At 43.8% G+C, this 19,522-nt stretch overlaps 1 protein-coding gene across 5 annotated transcripts in view; it reads left to right on the top strand.

Moving 5' to 3' along the window:
* MYRF (myelin regulatory factor) overlaps positions 1-19,522 on the top strand; it is an 89,494-nt gene that overhangs the window by 3,445 nt on the left and 66,527 nt on the right. Inside the window, exon 1 of one of the 5 annotated variants that reach the window (XM_028736924.2) lies at positions 9,024-9,113. The exons of the other annotated variants lie outside the window; for them this stretch is intronic. Coding sequence (XP_028592757.2) covers positions 9,095-9,113 — 19 coding nt within the window. The 5' untranslated portion in view covers positions 9,024-9,094. Of the gene's footprint in view, positions 1-9,023; positions 9,114-19,522 lie in introns of those variants that run through there. 5 annotated transcript variants of the gene reach the window in all.

Here is a 19,522-nt window from a genome sequence, read left to right as displayed (position 1 = left end):
AGCTTTGTGCCAGGGAGACATTTAGCAGATATTGCTTGCCCAACAAAGAAAATGGGGGTGGGTTGTGTGGAAATCCTTAAAGTAGTATTTGATGGAGAACTTTTATCAGGTGAAGCTTTTTGCCTGAAATGCAAATGTTTCTAAACATTCAGACTCAAATTTTGGCAGCCTTGCCTCAGCCGAACTGTCTTACAGTGTAATCCTCTACCTGCCTGCTCTGAAGTAAGTCTCATTGAGTTCCATAGGACTTACTCCCAGGTGACTGTGTATAGGATTGGAGACTTCATGTTTTGATTAGTTCCTTTTATCCACTTGCTTTCAGAGACTGTGACTGTCAGTTACATCTTCCTGATTCTACTTTCTAGGGAAATGAAATTTGACAAAAGCTACTCTACTATATTTCTCCCCCAGTCTTGCTGATGATTGAGCTTTTGACAAGTAGGACACTTTTTAGTCCCTGCAAGTTGTGTAATTTCCCTTTTTGAGTGTGTAAATTTCATAAAGGTTTGGAGGATGGTTTCTTTATTTCCTATGTATTGTATTTACATTCGATTTGAACAGAGTCTGTAACTATACAATAGGTGAAGATGTGAAGGAAATGCTTACCAAAAAAGGAACATTTTGTAGTCTAGGTAGTGAGCTCCTGATATGGATTGTTTGCCTTCTATGCCTGCCTGTCTTGCTCTAATCTTCTCAGGTGGTTGATTTTCCAAAATCTTGATATCTTGAGTTAGTTCAGAATCCCCGAGAGATGGTATTGGGAGTTCTGTAACATGCATTCAGACAAATGTATACTCCTTGTAGCTTGCGAGTTTGCTCACAAATGATGTTTGAATTGGGTTTTGCTTTTCCCTTATCTGTATTGTGAATATAAAGATTACCGTACATTGGCTAGAATGTACACTTCATTTAGAAATGGCTTCTCTTGCGTTTGACCTCACATGAACAACATCCACAAAGCTTTTTTGGTATGATTTCTGAATCCATTTTGAGTTGATCTTCAAGATAAAGTGTCGTTAATGATATATATTTGATGCCTAAAATGCAACTTTAAAATATCTCTAAAAGATGGGGAGCTTATATTGATTTGATTTAAGAATAGCACCGTGAGGTCAGACAAAAAAATGGTCAGTCTATGTCAGCCCAGCAGTTAATTCCCTGCCTCTCCTACTAATGTTAGCCAAGTCGAGATAGTTAAGATAGTTAAGAAAGATTTAAGAGGTATAGCAAGCATGTTCATTATCAGCTCTTTGGGTTTACATCTTCCCCTTGCCCATCACAGAAAGATTGTAAGCAGCCTTGGGGGTTTCACCCACTCGCTTTCACTCTCTCATGCACTTCCTCAATGTGGGTAGAGGTAAAACACTCAAGCTAGAAGATTTTATGGCAGGGGAAGCTAATATGGTGTCCTTCAGATGTTGACAAATGCCGGGTCTCTTGATCTGAAAGCGAGATAAGTGCTGCAACCCCATAGTTGTCTTTGACTGGACTTAACCATCCGGGGTGGGGTGGGGTTGGACTCACAACTCCATCAGTGCCAGTCAGCATGGTCCATGGTCAGGGACAATGGGAGTTGTAGTCAGAAATGTCTGGAGGCAATCCCCCCCTCTTTCCTACTAAATCAGGCTTCTTGGATACTCACTGGAGATCTGACCATTTCAATGAATATTGAGTGGGTACATGCCTAATAGCACAATTCCCACCCTGTGCTTGAAATCTGGAATTGAGTTACTGGTACAAACCACCTTTTCAAAGTGCTGAGACGTGGGGGTGGGGGTGGGACAGATCACTTAAACAAACATGGAGGTTGATCATCTTTACATTAGCAAGCAAGGCAAACAAAGGTAAGTTTATATGACTGTTTTCTCAATAATTTAAATAAGTTCAGCCCAGAGAGAGCTCTGTCTTCCTTCTCCTTCTCCTCCTCCTCCTCCTCCATGAGACTGCATACTGACAATGCAGAGAGCCCAACCCTCTCTGCCCACCCCAGCTATTCAACTTCTGTGGGGTTCAGCTTTTAAACACCAGCAGCAAATGGAGGCCTTTGCGTTCTTGCAAGTAAGGCTCCCCTCCAAGATTGTGAATTGCTTGGAAGGTAGCTTTTTTGTGTGTGTATAACACCCGTTTATACAAAATTTATTTATTTATTTAAAATCAAAAATATATTTTGAAAACAGAGGTAGCCAATGAGGCGACCTCCAGATGTTGTGGTCTGCAAACCCTGTCCCCGCTAGCCATAGGCCACTCTGGCTGAGACTGATGGAGTCCATCAACATCCTGAGGGCATCATGTTGACTACCCCTGGCCTTAAGGACATAAGAGACCTGCTGGATCAGACCAATGGCACATCTAATTCAGCAAACCCTGTCCAACAGCAGCCAATCAGAAATGTCCAGGGAAAACCCACATGCATCCTGTGAAGGCTGTTGCCTTCCCAATTGTTTGTCCTCTAGGAATTGTTACTAAGTGATATACCACCTCAGAACATAGAGGCCCCATTTAACCACTGTGGCTGATAGCCATTGATTTTGAAGATCCCTTCACTTCTTTAACACACAATATAAAACACAACATTAATACATTAATCAAAAATAAAGCAGCATAAAAATGAGACGAGGCAGGTAAAAAACAACACTTAAAAACACAGCAAGTACAAGGTGTAGGAGGGGGAGAAAAAGTAATTCCAGACTCAGAAAGGTATTAGTTTCAGCACAAGGCGAGCTTCCCTAGAGAGGTGTTTCAAAATTGTGATGCTCTAATTGAAAATACTGTCTTATATGCCCCTGCTTGTCTAAACTCTTCATGTTCCCTCATGCTTGGAGTAGTTTCTTACCGCATAAGCTTGCCTGGCTAGTAGGCAGTCCTTGGGGTAGTCTGTTTCCGAGTAGTTAAGGGAGTTAAAAATTAAGATCAGCACCAGGACTTGGGTTTGAAAATGGGCAGTGAGTCAGTGTGTTTATTTTAAAACTGGAAAAATGTGTTCCATACTACTTGTATCAGTTAGCAATTAACTCTGTAGTTTTTGAACTGTCTCCAAGGGCAGTCCCATGTACAGTGCATTGTGGTAATCCAGCTGAGATGTTACCTGAATGTGAAGAACTTTGCTCAATCCAACTTTATCCAGGAGAGAGCATAGCTGGCATGCCAATTATAACTTCATGCCATCAAGGCTCCTTGGTTCTATAAGGGTAAGACCAAATCTATAACACTTTGACTATGAACCTGGTCCTTAAGGATGAGAGGAATAAAATCTTATCCAGTTTTGGTCAGTCATCACCTACTGGCACAGGTAGAAAGAAGGCTCACCAACAACATCTCTTTATTGGGCTTCAGTTTATTGGTCCTTTTTCTAGTCTGTTACTGATTCCAGACATCAGTTTAACACTGTTGTTTTATTCTCTATGAACATAACTATGTACCAAATTAATCTAAGCTTGTTGCTGTTGCTACATTCTGTGACAATTTCATAAAGGAACTGTGCGTAGTGTGAAATACTGACAATTAGATATAAGATATGTGATTTTATGCTGCAAATAGTGTTTTAAGGCACATTCTGAAATCAGTAATGTCCACTCCCATGAGAGAATTTACTCTCCCTGCTGGATGGAGCACCTCCTGATGCCTTTCGGAGAATTGGGGTTGTTTGTTTGTTTGTTTGTTTGTTTAGACAGGGGCAGTGTTCAAAATTCTTATTTATTGTAAGCGTCAAGGTTTTGGAGATTCTAGCATTACAACGGAGAGCTTCCTCTCTAATTATCAGGATGTGGTTTGAAGGCACCTGAGGCTGAAGCTAAGAAGGTCCAGGTCTGGTCAGTGTGTGGATGGATAACTGGTCTGGTGACCACATGTGCACTGTCGTGATAGAAAGAAGGTGGTATATAATATAAGAAAATAAAACTATTACGGACTCATGAATGGTCTGCTCTTTTGTGAGTAGGGTTATAGATTTGGGCATCACTACTTCTGGTTGCAGGGATGCGGGTGGTGCTGTGGTCTAAACCACAGAGCCTAGGGCTTGCCAATCGGAAGGTCGGCAGTTCGAATCCCCGCGACAGGGTGAGCTGCCATTGCTCGGTCCCAGCTCCTGCCCACCTAGCAGTTTGAAAGCACATCAAAGTGCAAGTAGGTAAATAGGTACTGCTCCGGCGGGAAGGGAAACAACATTTCCATGTGCTGCTCTGGTTCGCCAGAAGCAGCTTAGTCATGCTGGCGACATGACCCGGAAAGTTGTCTGCGGACAAACGCCGGCTCCCTCGGCCTATAGAGCAAGATGAGCACGCAACCCCCGAATCGTCCTCAACTGGACCTAATGTTCAGGGGTACCTTTACCTTTACCTTTACTTTTACTTCTGGTTGCAGAGCAGTACAACCCACATACTGTGTGGCGAGGAAATAGTTATTTCAAACTGGCTGTGTTTTAGTATTTTTGCTTGTGATGGTCTTTTCTAAATTCTTTTTATTGTTTTAGAGAACCACCTCAGAAATAATTAAAGGTATTTAATTGGCTCCCTAGAAATGGAATTTTCACCACATCTAACCCTACAGTAAGCAGTTCAATTCATTCTCTGCCATTTCAGAATTAAGCTTCTTTCCAATATCTATATGTATATTAGCACAGGTGGAATCTATGTATCTTTGAAGGCTGATGGTCCTGTGGGCAGGGAAGGATTGAGTGTAAGGAGGAAAGATAGAGGGATATAGGTGTCTAGTAGCTCACTGAAGAAGGCTTTGGAAAGATCTCTGAATTACAGCTGGAAAAAGCTCTGATTCTTACCTGCTTGTGTGGGTTGCTTGGGTGACTTGCTATTGGGATAGATATTTTTTACCTTTAGACTGGGGCTGAGGCTGTGACCTCTAGTTCTGTGAATGTTCATCTCTTTAGATCAATAATCTCCAGTCTTTTCCAGCCCAGGACTCTCCTTTAAATCCATCCTGCAACATGAAGCCAACTGTTAATGTCTGTTTCTCCTCCTGGTCTTCCTGAGGGGTATCCGATCCTGAGGAAGATGGTGTTCCTGTATCTTTAACTGGAATTCCTTCAGGAAGGAATTTTGGAAAATGGAGCCTGTGATGCAGGGCTATAAAAAATGTACCTGCTGAAATATCCTCTCTTAAACAGCATTTAAAAGTGCAATTGTTGTCGTCATCCGCCTGTTCCAATAGACAGTGGTGTGTGCCCCTGAAAGTGAAGTCAAACTGCTGTGTTAGCAGCACTGAAGTAACCTCCCCAAGGCACAAGCCTGGGCAGTGTGTATGGGGGTCCTGGACTGCCTAGGCGACAAGACCTGCCCCCCCCAGCCTCGCTGATGTGGTCCAAAGGAAAGCAGAGCAATATTTTTGGTTCCAGCTTGGCTGCAGGAGTTGCAGAAATGAAGCCATCCAACCGCCTTAGGAACTCCACTCTGGATTTGTGTAGGAGTTACTCCTTAGCCTTTTCTTTTCCTGAAGATATCCTGCAAGGCAGCGTAGATTTAGGATCAGAGTTTTCCTTCTCCTAGATGGCCTACCTTCCCAGGTTGATGAGCCCCATCTGCCCCTCACTTCCCTCTACAGCACATGCAGAAACTGCCTTCTTGACCATTGGACCTTCTATTGGTCTCATCCTCTCAAACCGCTGCAGCCTGTCTTTGCATGTAGGGACCCTAAAGAAAATAGTGGTGGAGGGTCCGGTGCATGACACAACACCAATACCCCAGATCAGGGATGAGTAACCTGTTATTGGATTCCAGCTCCCATCATGCTGGGCTGGGGCTGATGAGAGGTGAAGTCAAGCAATATTTGGAGGGCTACAAACCCCTCATGCCTTCTCTAGATAGTGTTGATACACAACGTGGCCCAGCACAGAATCCTTCATTGTCTTGTTCACTCATTGCCAGAGAATAAGGGCTTGCTGTTCCAAGTACAAATAGCAAGAGGCAAGAAAAAGATGAAGGTGAGAGGATTTCAGTGTTGGGGCAAAATGGAAGCGAACAAATTACCAGAGGAGTAGAGTTGAATGTATTGATGTCACACCGACATACATGGAATGGCTTCCCCACCTTCTTCTGTTTTCTAGATAGTGGAGCGAATATAGATCAAGATATTTCTGAGATCTAGTATCTGTTTTGTTCTGTACGGTGAAATTGCATTGAGAGAGAGACTGAAAACAGTGTTGGCCACAGCATCTTAACTCAGTATTCTGGTTTCGGGTTAGCTAAACTTTGGGGAGTATTTACTGGCATATTGCCTAAGTTTAGATGAGGTCGGTGGGGGGAGTCATAAGAGAAGGAATGTGTGCAGAGGTTAAAAGTGGTGGGTTTGAGGCTTTTTCACAAGGAAAGGAAAGCACTTAATTTTGGTCTGTCCGTGCTGTTCAGGGAGTGTTTACATAGAGCGTTTGTATTTTATATCAAAGAGAAGGTGGAGAGTATTTGGGGGTGGCAGAGAGAGAGAGAGAGAGAGAGAGAGAGAGAGAGAGAGAGAGAGAGAAGCACTGCCTGACCCTTGGCTGGCATTCTCTGAAAACCCTACCTTCCTCTCCGCCTAACACTCACGTAAAGGAAACAGTTACAGCAGAGCTTAGCTATTCGGGATCCCTCTTGCTCTCTTGGCTAATTTATGAGATAAGAGGTTGTTAAAGAATGTGTATCAGGAAAGATGTGCAGAGCAGCTTAAAAAGAAGAACAAACGGTGTATGGGGGGATGGAGTTGGATGAGTAGCTTGGCAACTCTCTGAAAGCTTTAATAGGGTAGGGGGAGAGGGGCGCTGGAGACGAGGTAGAATAAGAAATTCCAAAGTTTGTAAAACTAAAGGGTTTCTGCAGCGCTGTTGCAGCCAGGAGTCAAATGTACTGGCTAAATACAAAGAAGTCATGTCTCTGTTCATCTGGTGGAAATGAAAACCAGTTCCTTCAATCAATGGCATGGGGAAAATAGTACTTTATAGCAGTCAAGAATCTTGGCACTTCAAAGCCATTTGCCAAGTGTAAAAGTCGCTAAAGCACCTGCGTTCATGCACACCGTCATTCCTGCTCAGGTAGTTTCCTGTAACTTTGCTGTTGACATTGCTAGTTTCTTCTCTGTGGGGCCTGGAAGTGTCTGAGAAGGGCGTATGTTACAACAGGAGTATGTTATCGGTGTGTGAAGGAGAGTGTTTGTATTGGCGAATGTTTTAAGCAGAGTGAGTTTATTTGCAGAGTCATTTGGGTATTTTAAGGATAGTTATATTGTGATCTTTTTACTGTAGGGATTTTGTCTGGTGATCTTAACTTCTACACTGCTCTGAGACCCAGAACTGCAGTCCTAAACCCGTTTGCATACATCGCAGTGAGGTCAATAGATTTGGAAGTATGTGCTTTTGAAGCTGAGGTAGCTGGCTCCCAGGTTGGGAGCCTGACCTGGTTTCACAAACAAACTATTTTGCTCTCACAAGACCCAACCTGTTTTGGCAGTGGCAACAAAAAGAGAAAATAAGTTGGGATGGGATGGGAAAAGCCCTGCACCATGATGGAATGCAAATAGCCCTGTCCCTGGTCATTGGCCTGATCATTTGAGCAGAGAGTGAGTGATAATCCCCCCTCCCCTAATCTGCTTGGATCAGCTGAGGAGGGGGGCTGTTTGGCTGTAGGGTAGCCACACCAACTTTTCTTGATGCTCCCTGTTGACATGCAGTCCCTGAAGGCTTGGCCCTTGACCTGCAGCCCTTGAACAAGCCATCCCTGTTTTAAAGAGCCACTGGTCTTCTGCTGCATCACAGAAACCACAAGGACCAGCCCAACGTCCCACAGAGCAAGACAAATGCTTCCTGAATCTCTCATTCTTCCATCCAGATCAAATGTGTTGTTGGAGCAGATACTACAGAAAGCTCCAGTGCTGAAGCCTGTTTGCCCACATTGCCCACTGTTGTCATTGCCCGTGACCACAGCTGACTTGGAGTCATGAAGCCAGCGTGATCCTGACAACTCTGAAGTACCCATTGTTAGCAGCAAAGGACTAAGTTATCCCCTCCTGAAACCAGGATGTTAAGAGATCACACCACCCATCCATGATCACCACTAATTGTGTTATGAGGGTGGGCTGTTGTGAATCTACCCTTCTCTCCCTGGCAGCATCACTTTGATGAATCAAATGTACAGTCTTTCATATCCGCAAGCATGTGAAAACCTTGGCAGGGCATGCTGCTCAAAGATGGCACAGAGCAGCCAATTCTTGTTTAGTATGTGGCAGGTTTCTTTTTGGCCCAGTTCCTCCCCCAGTCTTTATCAAGACTAGTTAATTCTTCACTTACCCAGGAGGAATGTTTCCTTTAGGAACAGAGAGTTTAACAACTTCATTCTGTAGTGCACTGATGACGGCAAATCCCTCCTCCTTTTGACCCCTGGAATTTAGACATTGTTTTTTCTTGGGCTTGTGACTTGTTCACCACACATGAGGTTTTCTTGGTGTGGTCCTGAGACTGCAAGCCAAGGCAGGATACTGAATGGGCTTCCTGGTGTTGTGCTCTTCCCTTGGTACGGAGAAGTGAGCATCTAAATGGATCCAAAACCCATCACCGACCACAGCAGAAGTGCCTTGGATATCTGGAAGGGAGGAGAGGCAGTGAGTGTTGTATGGGATTCTGCTTAACTTCATTGGCTTACCCCCAAGAAAGCATGCAATGCTGCAGAATCTCATTTGGGTTTTAGGCCTCTGCCTTTACCTGTGGTGAGGCTGAGGATGGCCTCCTGTTTCCAGGACTGGCTGGTGCTGTGTCAGGAAATTAAGAGGCTTTCTCCAAAGTACTTTGCTTAGTGGAGGAAGCCTGTGACAGAAGGGTCCCGGGGAAGCTGGTACAGTACAAACACATGACTGGCCCCTCTCGCTAATCCCCTCACAAACCCAAATCCCAGTGTGTGCCTAATCGGAGTGAGATGCTGCGGAGAGGTGGCAGCCTCCATGCCTGACAGCTGCCTCCTCACCACCCCCCTTCCCCGCCTCTCAGAAAAGGAATAGAAAACCCTGCAGGCAGCAGCGGTGGGATGCAGATCAGACAAGCAAAGCATCATAGTGTGATGTTACAGTGGGGGTATCAGAGACGCGGTTGAAGTGTGACACTTTGAGTGCTGCCACGCTCAGGATGCGTTGGATCAGAACAGGTAAATGCATGTAGCAATGTAGACCCATTTGGTCTTCCTTCCTTCCTTCCTTCCTTCCTTCCTTCCTTCCTTCCTTCCTTCCTTCCTTCCCCCTTTCTGTTTTGGATCACTGGGATGTAGTGAAAGTTGTGGCAGCTTTTGTGTGAGAACTGGGCAGGGTTGGTGAAGGAAAGCAATGGACATTCTTTCATGGAGGATCTACATGTCAACTCAGGATGAGTGTGATGAAGGATGGTGCAATCTCATCGGACTGTAGTAGCTTTGGAAGAAATGCCTAAAGGAGCCTCTGGGTTAGGGGAAAGTGAAATGCAGTCCATTAGGATATACGGTACTCTATGGAACTTAGCAACCCAGAGGTTGGGAGAGAGTGTAAGGGGAAAGGACCTTTTATCTAAGCAACGTGCGGTGATGGCTGGGAGTGATGTGGCTTTAATAATTGTAGAACTTAAAGCCATTATTCTCTCAGGCAGAGGTTTTCAAACTTTATATGTTAAGGGAACCCTTTCTGCATCAGTTTGTCTGCCAAGTAACTCCCACCTGTTGCCAAAGATTCTGGGGAGAGTTCCAGGTCACACACGGAATTCAGGTGGGATGCTGTCCAGGTCTGCTGAACCTCAGTTTTGCATCACATGTAGGGGTGCAGAACACATCCCTAGATTTTAAGCAAAGATTGATAAAAACTTAGAGGGAAGATGACTTGCAATTACCAGCAGTTTGTTTCGTTATATGTATAATCCACCTTTCCTCCAAGAAACTGTGCCATTCTGTTTCTAAGCCAATTCAGAATGCTGGCTTTGACATTTTACAGCCTTTAGGTTGGAGATAATTTCTGGTGAAATTTAACCATGCCGTTCATGGCAACTGCCCTTCTCTCCCTGCCCCCCTCCCCTAGTAATTCTTGGTGAAAATTTCTGGAATTGCATGGAAAACAACTCTCAGGGTTGTGGGTTTGAGCCCCACATTGGGCACCTGCATTTTCAAACGGCCATGTTGTATTTTGTCTTTTAGTCTCAGTTCCTCATTTGTAAAATGGAAACAATTTGAGTTTGCTTCACAGAGCTCTTGTAAGCACAGATAAGCTGAGGAAGTAATATCACCCACCTTTCAGTCTTCAGATGAATTACTTGCTAGAATTCTAAAATAATTAAATAAAAGCTATTAGTTTTGAAGCCTGTATCCAACCCCTGATTTTTTGGGGGTAGCAAGAGCTATAATCATCTGCTTAAGATGAGAAGTTTGTTCATTAGTGTGTTATTTTAAGTAATTGTGCTCTGTTAGATGGACCATGTCGGTGCAGGTTTTTATTTCTGTAAGTGGTGCCAGGTGTACATTCAGTTCATATCCTCTTCATGTGGGCTCCCATTGCCTCTGGCCTGAGCTGATGATTTGTCTGCCCATCAGTCAAGCCAAGTGGGAGTGTGTGCCTAAGTTGGACTGGCTAAACAATCCATTTGGGGTGCCCTCTAAGTCTTGAAAACTCAAAAACTGCAGAGATTTTGTTGAGATCACCGTAGAACTGTATGATAACAAATGACTTGATTCAACAGACCCTTGGTTGGATTACAAACCCCGTGAGGACTGAGGGATTTAGAGCTGTATTCTTATTGGGTGTGTGTGTGTGTGCGTGTAAAGCCAACAAGTTTATATACTCCTGTAGATTCTTCCGAAGTACGTGCCTTACTTCTGATTTGTTCTCAGAAATGTTGCTCACAAGGAAAATTGCATCCTGTGAAGTTATGTGGGGATTTTTCAAAGGTCGCTTCTTGCCCTTCTATAGACAGAGCAGTATCATTATCTACAGCAAGCAATGAGACTGTGAAGTAACCTGTTCTGGTAATACTCACATGAGTATGGAACATAAAGTAAGGATCTATGAGCTCTGCTTTAAATAAATAAATACATAAGTCACCATGCATTGGAAGTTTCTTTATACTGAGCCAGACCATTGGTTTTATTTATTTAATTAATTTACTAAATTTGTCAGTCGCTTTATCTTGCCCAGGGCACCCCAAAGCAACTTATAACCAGCTAAACAGACAGTAAACCCTACATAGATACATTAAAACCAAGAGGAAAGAGAAATATTGTAAAAACATCCCACTCACTTTCTAAAAGGCCACAGATAGATAAAGGACAGAGGTCTGGTTACAGAGGAAGGTTTTTGCCTGGCACCTAAAGATATATAATGATGGCACCAAGTGAGCCTAACTGGGGGAGGGCATTCCACAAATGGGGAGCCACTACAGAAAAGGCCTGTTCTTGTGTTGCCACCATCCGGACCTCTCAAGGGGGAGGAGGCACACCAAGAAGGGCCTCAGATGATGATTGCAGGGTCCAAGTCGGTTTATACAGGGGAGAGGCGGGCCCTGGCGTATTGCGGTCCTGAGGCACGGAAACTAATTGGCAGTCAGTGCACTTGGGCAGGATTGGCAATATATGCTCAAACTGTCTTGCCCCTGTGAGCAACATGGCAGCTGAATTCTGCAGCAGCTGAAGTTTACGAAGAGTCTTCAGAGGCAGCTCCATGTATAACACGCTGGTTCATCTAGCTCAGTGTTGCATTCACTAAGGCTAAGGAAAGCTGGATTTCAGCAGCTTATTTGAATAGTGCAAATTAAGCAGTTTTGCATACATGCTCATTTTGCGTAATATATTATGCTTCTGCAAGCCATACAATGAAACCTACCCGCTTTACTGCTTGGAGTCCTACTGATCTTTGAGATTTCACCAGGGATTTCCTGCATGTTTTCAAGCTTATCTTTGCTGCCATGGTGGCAAGTAAACAGCTTTAGAAACAGAAATGTAACTCAAAAGTTGATATTTTGTTCATTACAAAATTATGCATATATGCAAAATTGTGGGTATATGAGCCTCGATATATATGGCGTATATATACTGGGTATATTCTGAGCCTGTATTGTTCTTTAAAGATGAGCTCCTACTCTTGCATTTTTTCTCTGAACATAGAATCATAGAGTTGGAAGGTACCTCAAAGGTCATCTGGTCCAGCCCCTCAACTGATGCTGGGAAAACCCCTAACGATGTTCTCTTTTTGCACCAATAAGGGAAGTGAGTATTCAGGAGCTTTTAAACGGAATGTAGTGTTCTTGCCAACATGCTTTTAGATAGATCATCACATGGGTGAACATCACTGTACAGTGGTAACTCAGGTTACATACACTTCAGGTTACAGACTCCGCTAACCCAGAAATAGTACCTCGGGTTAAGAACTTTGCTTCAGGATGAGAACAGAAATCGTGCGGCAGCGGCATGGTGGCAGTGGGAGGCCCCATTAGCTAAAGTGGTATCTCAGGTTAAGAACAGTTTCAGGTTAAGAACGGACCTCCAGAACGAATTAAGTTCTTAACCTGATGTACCACTGTATAGAAAAATAAAACAGCCACCTTCATGTGAGGAGGCAATGCAAGAGTCTATTTTTCTGAACATATATTGCACTGGGAAGCTGTAACGTGGCCCAGAAACACGCTCAACACTCCCTTGCTGTTGCACACTATAGGAGGCGCTTGGTAATAATGGACAAGGTTGTTTCTTGTGTCGTTGCAGTCTTATCACTGCAGATGCCCTGATAAGCATCTCCATAACCCCAACTGAAGATGATATATCTAGGATAGCAATGCAGGGATTATAATGCTGAGATAATTCCCCCTAAGCTAAGACTCCATTGTGTATAACTGCCCAATGTATCTCTTGTTGTGTGCTGGATCTATGCCGCCACTAGTTATTGATTGCAACTCCAAACACACAAGCATTATCTTCTTGGTAGCCTTCCCTCCCTTTTTAATAAGTATGAACGCCATTGGAAATTCTTCCTGGGTGTGCATCCCGTGAAGGCACCTGTGAGCCTGTGCAGTTGGTGGAGTATTCTGGGTAATTCACTGCTTCCCTACAAAGGTGATGTTGATTGGCTGAGTCTTTGCCCTTGGACTTTGTGCTCTTTCTGATAAGAGCCCCAGTGAGCTTAATGAAGCTGAGGAATTATTAACTTGGTGTGTTTGGTGCCAGAGAACAGGGCAGAAAAGGAGTGGCTCCTCTGAGACACAAACAGGACCCTAATGCCACACTAATAAATTATTGATTATAATTCCGCATAGCGTCATCCTCCTTGCCCCCTGATTCTGAATTAACTAATGAATGTTACTGATTATAATTTCCCATAGTATGATCCTCCTTGCTCCCCGGCCAAATCTGCCTTCTGTTTTCTCAGATGGTTCTGAATTAACTGCTATCCCCCATTCCTCTGCTAAGAGATAAAATGTTGGGGATGGTGTAGTGTGATAAGATCACTGAGCTAGATAAAGGGGTGAAGGTGAGAAGAGAACAGCAGGTGCTAAGGAGGAAATCCTCTTTTCACTGAGTTGACCACCTTTTGCTTTATGCACTGAAATTCATGTTTGCTTGAGGAGAGGTAGTCCTAGCCACCTTGATTAGGTTGGCCTTACGCTTCCTGCTCCCCACTACATACAGCACGATTGTGGGACTAGGGCAGGCTACCATCTAAATCTACATGCCTTCCTCATTTGGCCCCTCTTCTGAGTTCAGTGACACCTTTGCTTTGACCTTCCTCTTGTTGCTAGTCCCTCCTTCTTCCTTGGATTGGGGCAGGTATGTTTCTTTTGCTGCACACCTGGGAACCCCTTCTGCATGGCAGCTTACCACTGCTCAGGCATATGCATCTTGGGTTTGGAAGACTTCTGTTAACTTTATGGCTGTCCCACTTACTTAGTCATAGGAAGCTGCCCAGTACTGGCTCAGGCCATTTGTCTGTGTAGCTCACATTAAACTGAGTCACTCTCCAGAGATTACCGTATTTCTCAGCCTTACCTGGAGATGCCAGAAATTGAACCAGGGACCTTTTGAATGCACAGTGTTCCACTGAGGTATGGATCTGTGAATCAAATCCAGGACACACCACATCATTCCAAGAAAGCCAGCTGCCCATGCTTGGTTGGAGGGACTCTCCCCCTACCCTACCCCACCCCATCCCCGTTGACCTCCTCTGCTAGTTGGAATGTAGCAAGGCAGAACTGGGAAAGGACAACAAAGGCGATGCGTGTAAGGCAGACAAGATTAACCCACACAGAGCAACTGCAGTAACTGAATTCAGAGTTGTTAATGTGGGATTTTGGTCTTCACGTGGTTTTGTATTGTGTGTTAGCTGGGACGCGTCTCGCCTTTGGACTCTACAAATGAAACGAATAGTGGCAAGTATACCGATTCCCAGGTTTACGTGTGTAAATGCTTGTGAGTCAGCTTTGACTGAGCAACTCACTGACCTGTGGTAAACTGCTTAAAGATAAATGTGTGGGTCACTTGCACCCTCATGGTAATGAGTTCTGCCAAATTACAAACAATTGTGTCTCATGCTGTGGAGCCCTGTCTTACTTGGAACAGCTTCTGCAGCGCGTTCTGGAGAATGCAGAGGCCTGCATCTCTGATGGACAGGATACCGGCTCTTAAGAGGAGTTGTAACATGATGCCTCGCGTTGGCTGCTTATCTCATTGAACTTTGTCTGATACATTGCCATGACTTAAAATGGCAGGAGAGAAAACTTCAGCTGTGGAGTCTGTGAGTCTGTAACTATAAAACGCAAGCAATAAGTGACGTTAGATTTCATTTCCTTGTTCTCCTGAGGTGGTTTAGCCACAGCAATCGGAATCTGCTAAGCCGAATATTCTTCAATTCTAGTCAAAATAAAGCCTAGTGATTGATTTTTCATTGCTTTCCCCCTTGGGGAAAGGGTTTGATGATATCACGTGAATGAACAGGGTGGTGCCCATGAAGAGCACAGGGCAGGAAAGGCATACTGATGTTTTGCACAGTAGCTTCTAACATTAAAATACCCAGAACATGGTACAATTTAATCAACTGACTACTCAACTCATGCTTTTTCCTTCCAGATGCAGGGCAGACATGAATATCCATTCACACAAAATGCAGTTAACTTATGGAATTCAGTGCCACAAGATATAACAGATCTATTTACGCTGTCTGCATATTCATGTTGGACGTGAACAGAAGGGGAGTGTTGCCTTTCAAATATCAAATCCCATAACAATGCATAATGCATAACTAATTCCACAATTGTTTATTTTCATATGGCTTATTTGTCTGTGTTGGTGAAATATTTATGAATAAGCTGAAATGTTTAACACATAATAAAGAAGTCTGCTAATATCAGGTAGATATTATTTCAAGTAAGGAAATATGGCACGGATGTAAAACTCTTCCTTACTATCTGCAGGAGACATATTTCCACCATCTAAGAAATTAATGTCTTTCCTTGTTTTGTAAACGCAAGATGTCTCTTCAAAGAACAAACTGTTCCTGAAGTGAAATATACAACTATAAGGGATTTATGAGGCATATTTAAGGGGTATTTTTCTTAATATAAGCTCCTTTCTTAAGAATAAAAAAGAACAGAAAAAAATGATTAGAGAAATCAATATGCATGAAAAATAATATGTCGGCAGAAAACAAAACTAAGGATAGAGCAGATGAAATTCATTTTAGGATTCTTTGAGATGAAAAAAACAGTTACTGTATGTATTTTAAGCAAAAGTGGTTCAGATTAATAAACCTGGATATATGAAACCTATTCATTTTTTCACCAAACTCTTGATATGCAGCAGTATCTGTTAAAAGGTCTGACAGTCATGTTTGCAAAAAATCCATAAAGTATGGTGGAAAGTAGAACTATGAGAATTAATGATGTAAATCTGACAGTCCCTTAGTGGAAACAAATTTCTATTCCCCCCCCCCCCTTGGAAATATCCTGAATTTTCCTTGTATTAAAACTTGAAAATTGGAGCTAAAATTTTTGCTATTCATGGTTGGCATTGCATTCATTATGAACAAAAAAATGTGACATTGAAGGAGATTTTATAACTTTGATCCATCTGTGCAGCTGGGCCTGTGCATATGCAGCCCTGTGAGATGACCCTCAATTGCCCCAATAACTATTTGGGAAGAGAGAGCAATGGGGACTAGACTCAGGTCCTTGTTGCCTCTCCCAACAAATGATCAGTTCTATCACTGATTTATCTGAAAGTGGCTGTTCATGTGCTGAACTTGAGAAAGGAGAAGCCATGTTCAAAGTACCCATTTGCACGTAGGGTTCCCCATTCAACTGGGGCTGCTCTAGAGGAACCACACTTACAAATGTGTTTTACGTGCACATAAAATCCAGGATGCCTTAAAATGAAGTCAAACAGGCCATGTCCTGGTTATAGTTCAACAATTTAAATGAACACCTTTCTACAATTTGTATTACTCTTTAAGCATATTGCTATCAAAGACAAAATTCTAACCCAGTGTTGTTGCCTAACTCATTTTTTGGCAAGTATGTCCAAAGTCAAATCCACAGTGTGAAATTCCATCATACCTTAGGGTGGTTGGAACCATGGAGCAAGCAGCTGTGCAGTGTAGGCAGTCAGGAAATGCAGACCTTTCCCAACGAGGCACCTAAGTTGAACACCCATGCCCCTGTTCTCTCCTTGCCTTCTCCTCATGAGCAGGGACTCTTTCTTCTCTGTACAGCTCCTGACACAAAATAGATGTGATGTAGTGTTACTGATAAATGTTACAGTAGCAGTTGACCTCTTACCTGCGTCAGCCTTGCAAAAACGTTTTTCAGGTCCACTCTCCTGCCCACTAATGAGTCTGCTTTCCATCTGTTCTGTCCCACCTTCCCTTTCTGCCCACCTTGGTGCTGTTTGCTTGCTAGAAAGGGTATTGCAGCACTGCCAGGTCTCCTTCTCCAGGCAAGTGGATAAGGCTTGCCCCCACCCCCCATGGATTTAGATAATGATTTAAAAGTAGTACTCAAGCAGTGGAAGCCAGAGTAAAGCCTATAGAATGTGACCCGTGGGAGCTAGTGACAATTCCAGTACCATGGACAGCAGAGTTGTCATTTAAGAGCTTCCCAAATTCGTTTTGCAAAAACAGAACAGGAGAGCAAGAAAATGACACTCGAAACCACCTCTCGTTTCCTTGTTGCTCTTGCTGCATAAATATTGACACATTCGCCCTCGGGCAGTTTAAATAATTGGATCTTCTTGCTGGAAGCCTACTGTCTGAATGATCATTCTGGATTTTTTTTTTTGGGGGGGGGGGGGACTCTTATCAAGCTCTTCTCATTTTGGATCATGTCTGAAGAGTTCATATCAGCCAGAATGCATAGAACATGGAACAAAAGCTATTTCCCAGGAGTGACATAGTGGTGTCTAATTGTGATTTCCCTTGTTATGTGCACTAAATGGAAGAAGCGAAGCTCAGGGCAGCACATTAAGGTTGGTACTGGAGAAAGATGTTTGTGTCGCAGAAGGGGTCCAAAACTGGGGCAGAGGTTTCTTGCTAGCGATTTTGCACACCCATCTATTATTTTTAAAATTCAAATGCTGGACCTAGAGAGAGACCAGTTGTCTACAACTCAGAAGAATATGCCTTATACTTGCAACATGCAGATTGTAAATGCACCCCCTCCCCTATTACCCGGAGACTTCATTATGGGTATATTGGCATAGGATTTGAGATGTACCTCAGGACGTGGAAGCCTGGGGGGGGGGGCAGAATGGAAATAACTAGGTTTCCCCAAATGTTTCTGTGCTTTTTCTTCTTTCAGAAAACTGAAAAAATGGGAGGACAGACAGTCCCCCCATTTTTCCATTTCTGCTGTCCCAGGCCTTCACATCTCAATGCGTACCTAAACATACTGGTCACAATCCAAGCCACTATGAATGCAGAATATGAATGGAGAGGATTCCATAGTCTCAACAGACCATGCAAGCAGTGTGTGTGTGTGTGTGTGTGTGTGTGTGTGTACCTCCCATTATGCCATCTAGCCTTCTCCTCTGCTTAGTTTGAATTATTTATGCTTCAGGGCATGAGCTTCATGGGATAAGATGAAAAGTTGGATGGGCATATGGAAAACTCACAAAGACTTTCCACTAACCCTTATAGCACTTTCCCTGCCCCCACATACTGCACATGGTGAAAATAGGGCTCTGTTTGAACCCACCGGTTCCATATATATTCAGGTGCTGTCTTAAAGGTGGACAGGATTGTACCTGCTGTGAGTTGGTGGCACAGTACTCTGCCTCCATCTCTAGCTGTGTTCCTAATTAGGACTCCACTGTTAGGTATGAAGATTAGTACACAATTAAAGAGGCACTAAATTTTGTCTGGTGCCCCTGGCCCTAGTTGTAAGGACCATCCTGGAATGTTCCTCATTCACTGACATTTTGTTAAGCTTCCATTACTAGACCGCCTCTTCCCCCTCCCCTCCCTCTCCATGCTTCAAAAATAGCTTCAAAAGCCTGCTAATTAATTAATTACTCTACAGTCATGCAAAAATCCCTGCTAGTATACATGGCCATTTCTTAGGAGTGTGTGTGTGTGTGTGTGTGTGTGTGTGTGTGTGAGAGAGAGAGAGAGAGAGAGAGAGAGAGAGAGAGAGAGAGAGAAGGGGGGGAACTTGTTATTTACCTTGCACAATCCTGCATCCATGCCATTCTAGAAGATATTTTGAACCCTTCCACTAATAAAAACAGCAAATTATTTTGGGGTTGGAGGTGGGGGGAAGCAGCCCTGACCACACAGTCCCAGAGGACTCCGGGAGGAGAGGTTGTTTGAGGCACAGGAAGAAGCACGTTTAGTTCTGAATTGTTAACAATGACTGCAAGGGGTGTGAGTGCAGCATTCCCTGGGCAGCTGCCAGTTTAGCTCTCCTTTCAGTCTACATCCTACTAGGTAGTTTGCTTGGTTATCCTTTCATGCCTCCCAAAGCTCTCTATAAACACCGATAAGGACATAATAAACTGAGCTTGAATCCCGGGAACACAGAGGCACTGTGGGTGAATTGGTCAACTGCCTTCCCTGGGCAAGGTTTCCCTGCCCCTCAAGGGAGCAGTTTGGGGATGCTGCTGGATCCAGCTGTGTCATTGGAGGCCCAGGTCGTCGCTAGAAGACCTTTTAGCACAGGAGTCGGCAACCTTTTTCAGCCATGGGCCGGTCCACCGTCCCTCAGACCATGTGGTGGGCTGGACTATATTTTGAAAAAAAATAATGAACAAATTCCTATGCCCCACAAATAACTCAGAGATGCATTTTAAATAAAAGGACACATTCTACTCATGTAAAAACACGCTGATTCCCGGACCATCCACGGGCCAGATTGAGAAGGCGATTGGGCTACATCCGGCCTCCGGGCCTTAGGTTGCCTACCCCTGTTTTAGCAGCTGCAGCTGATGCAAACAAGTGAAGGCCATTCCTGGGTCTGGGAGAGTTTGACAGCAGTAGTTCAGGCATTTGTGACTTCAAGATTGGATTACTGCAATGCAGTGGGGGGGGGGGGCTTCCCTTGTGCTTGATCCAGAAGCTGCAGTTAGTC

The sequence above is a fragment of the Podarcis muralis genome, chromosome 1, assembly GCF_964188315.1.
Source record: "Podarcis muralis chromosome 1, rPodMur119.hap1.1, whole genome shotgun sequence".
Lineage (NCBI taxonomy): Eukaryota > Metazoa > Chordata > Lepidosauria > Squamata > Lacertidae > Podarcis > Podarcis muralis.
Note: the sequence above shows the minus strand (reverse complement) of the source record. Positions and strands in the feature narration are given on the sequence as shown.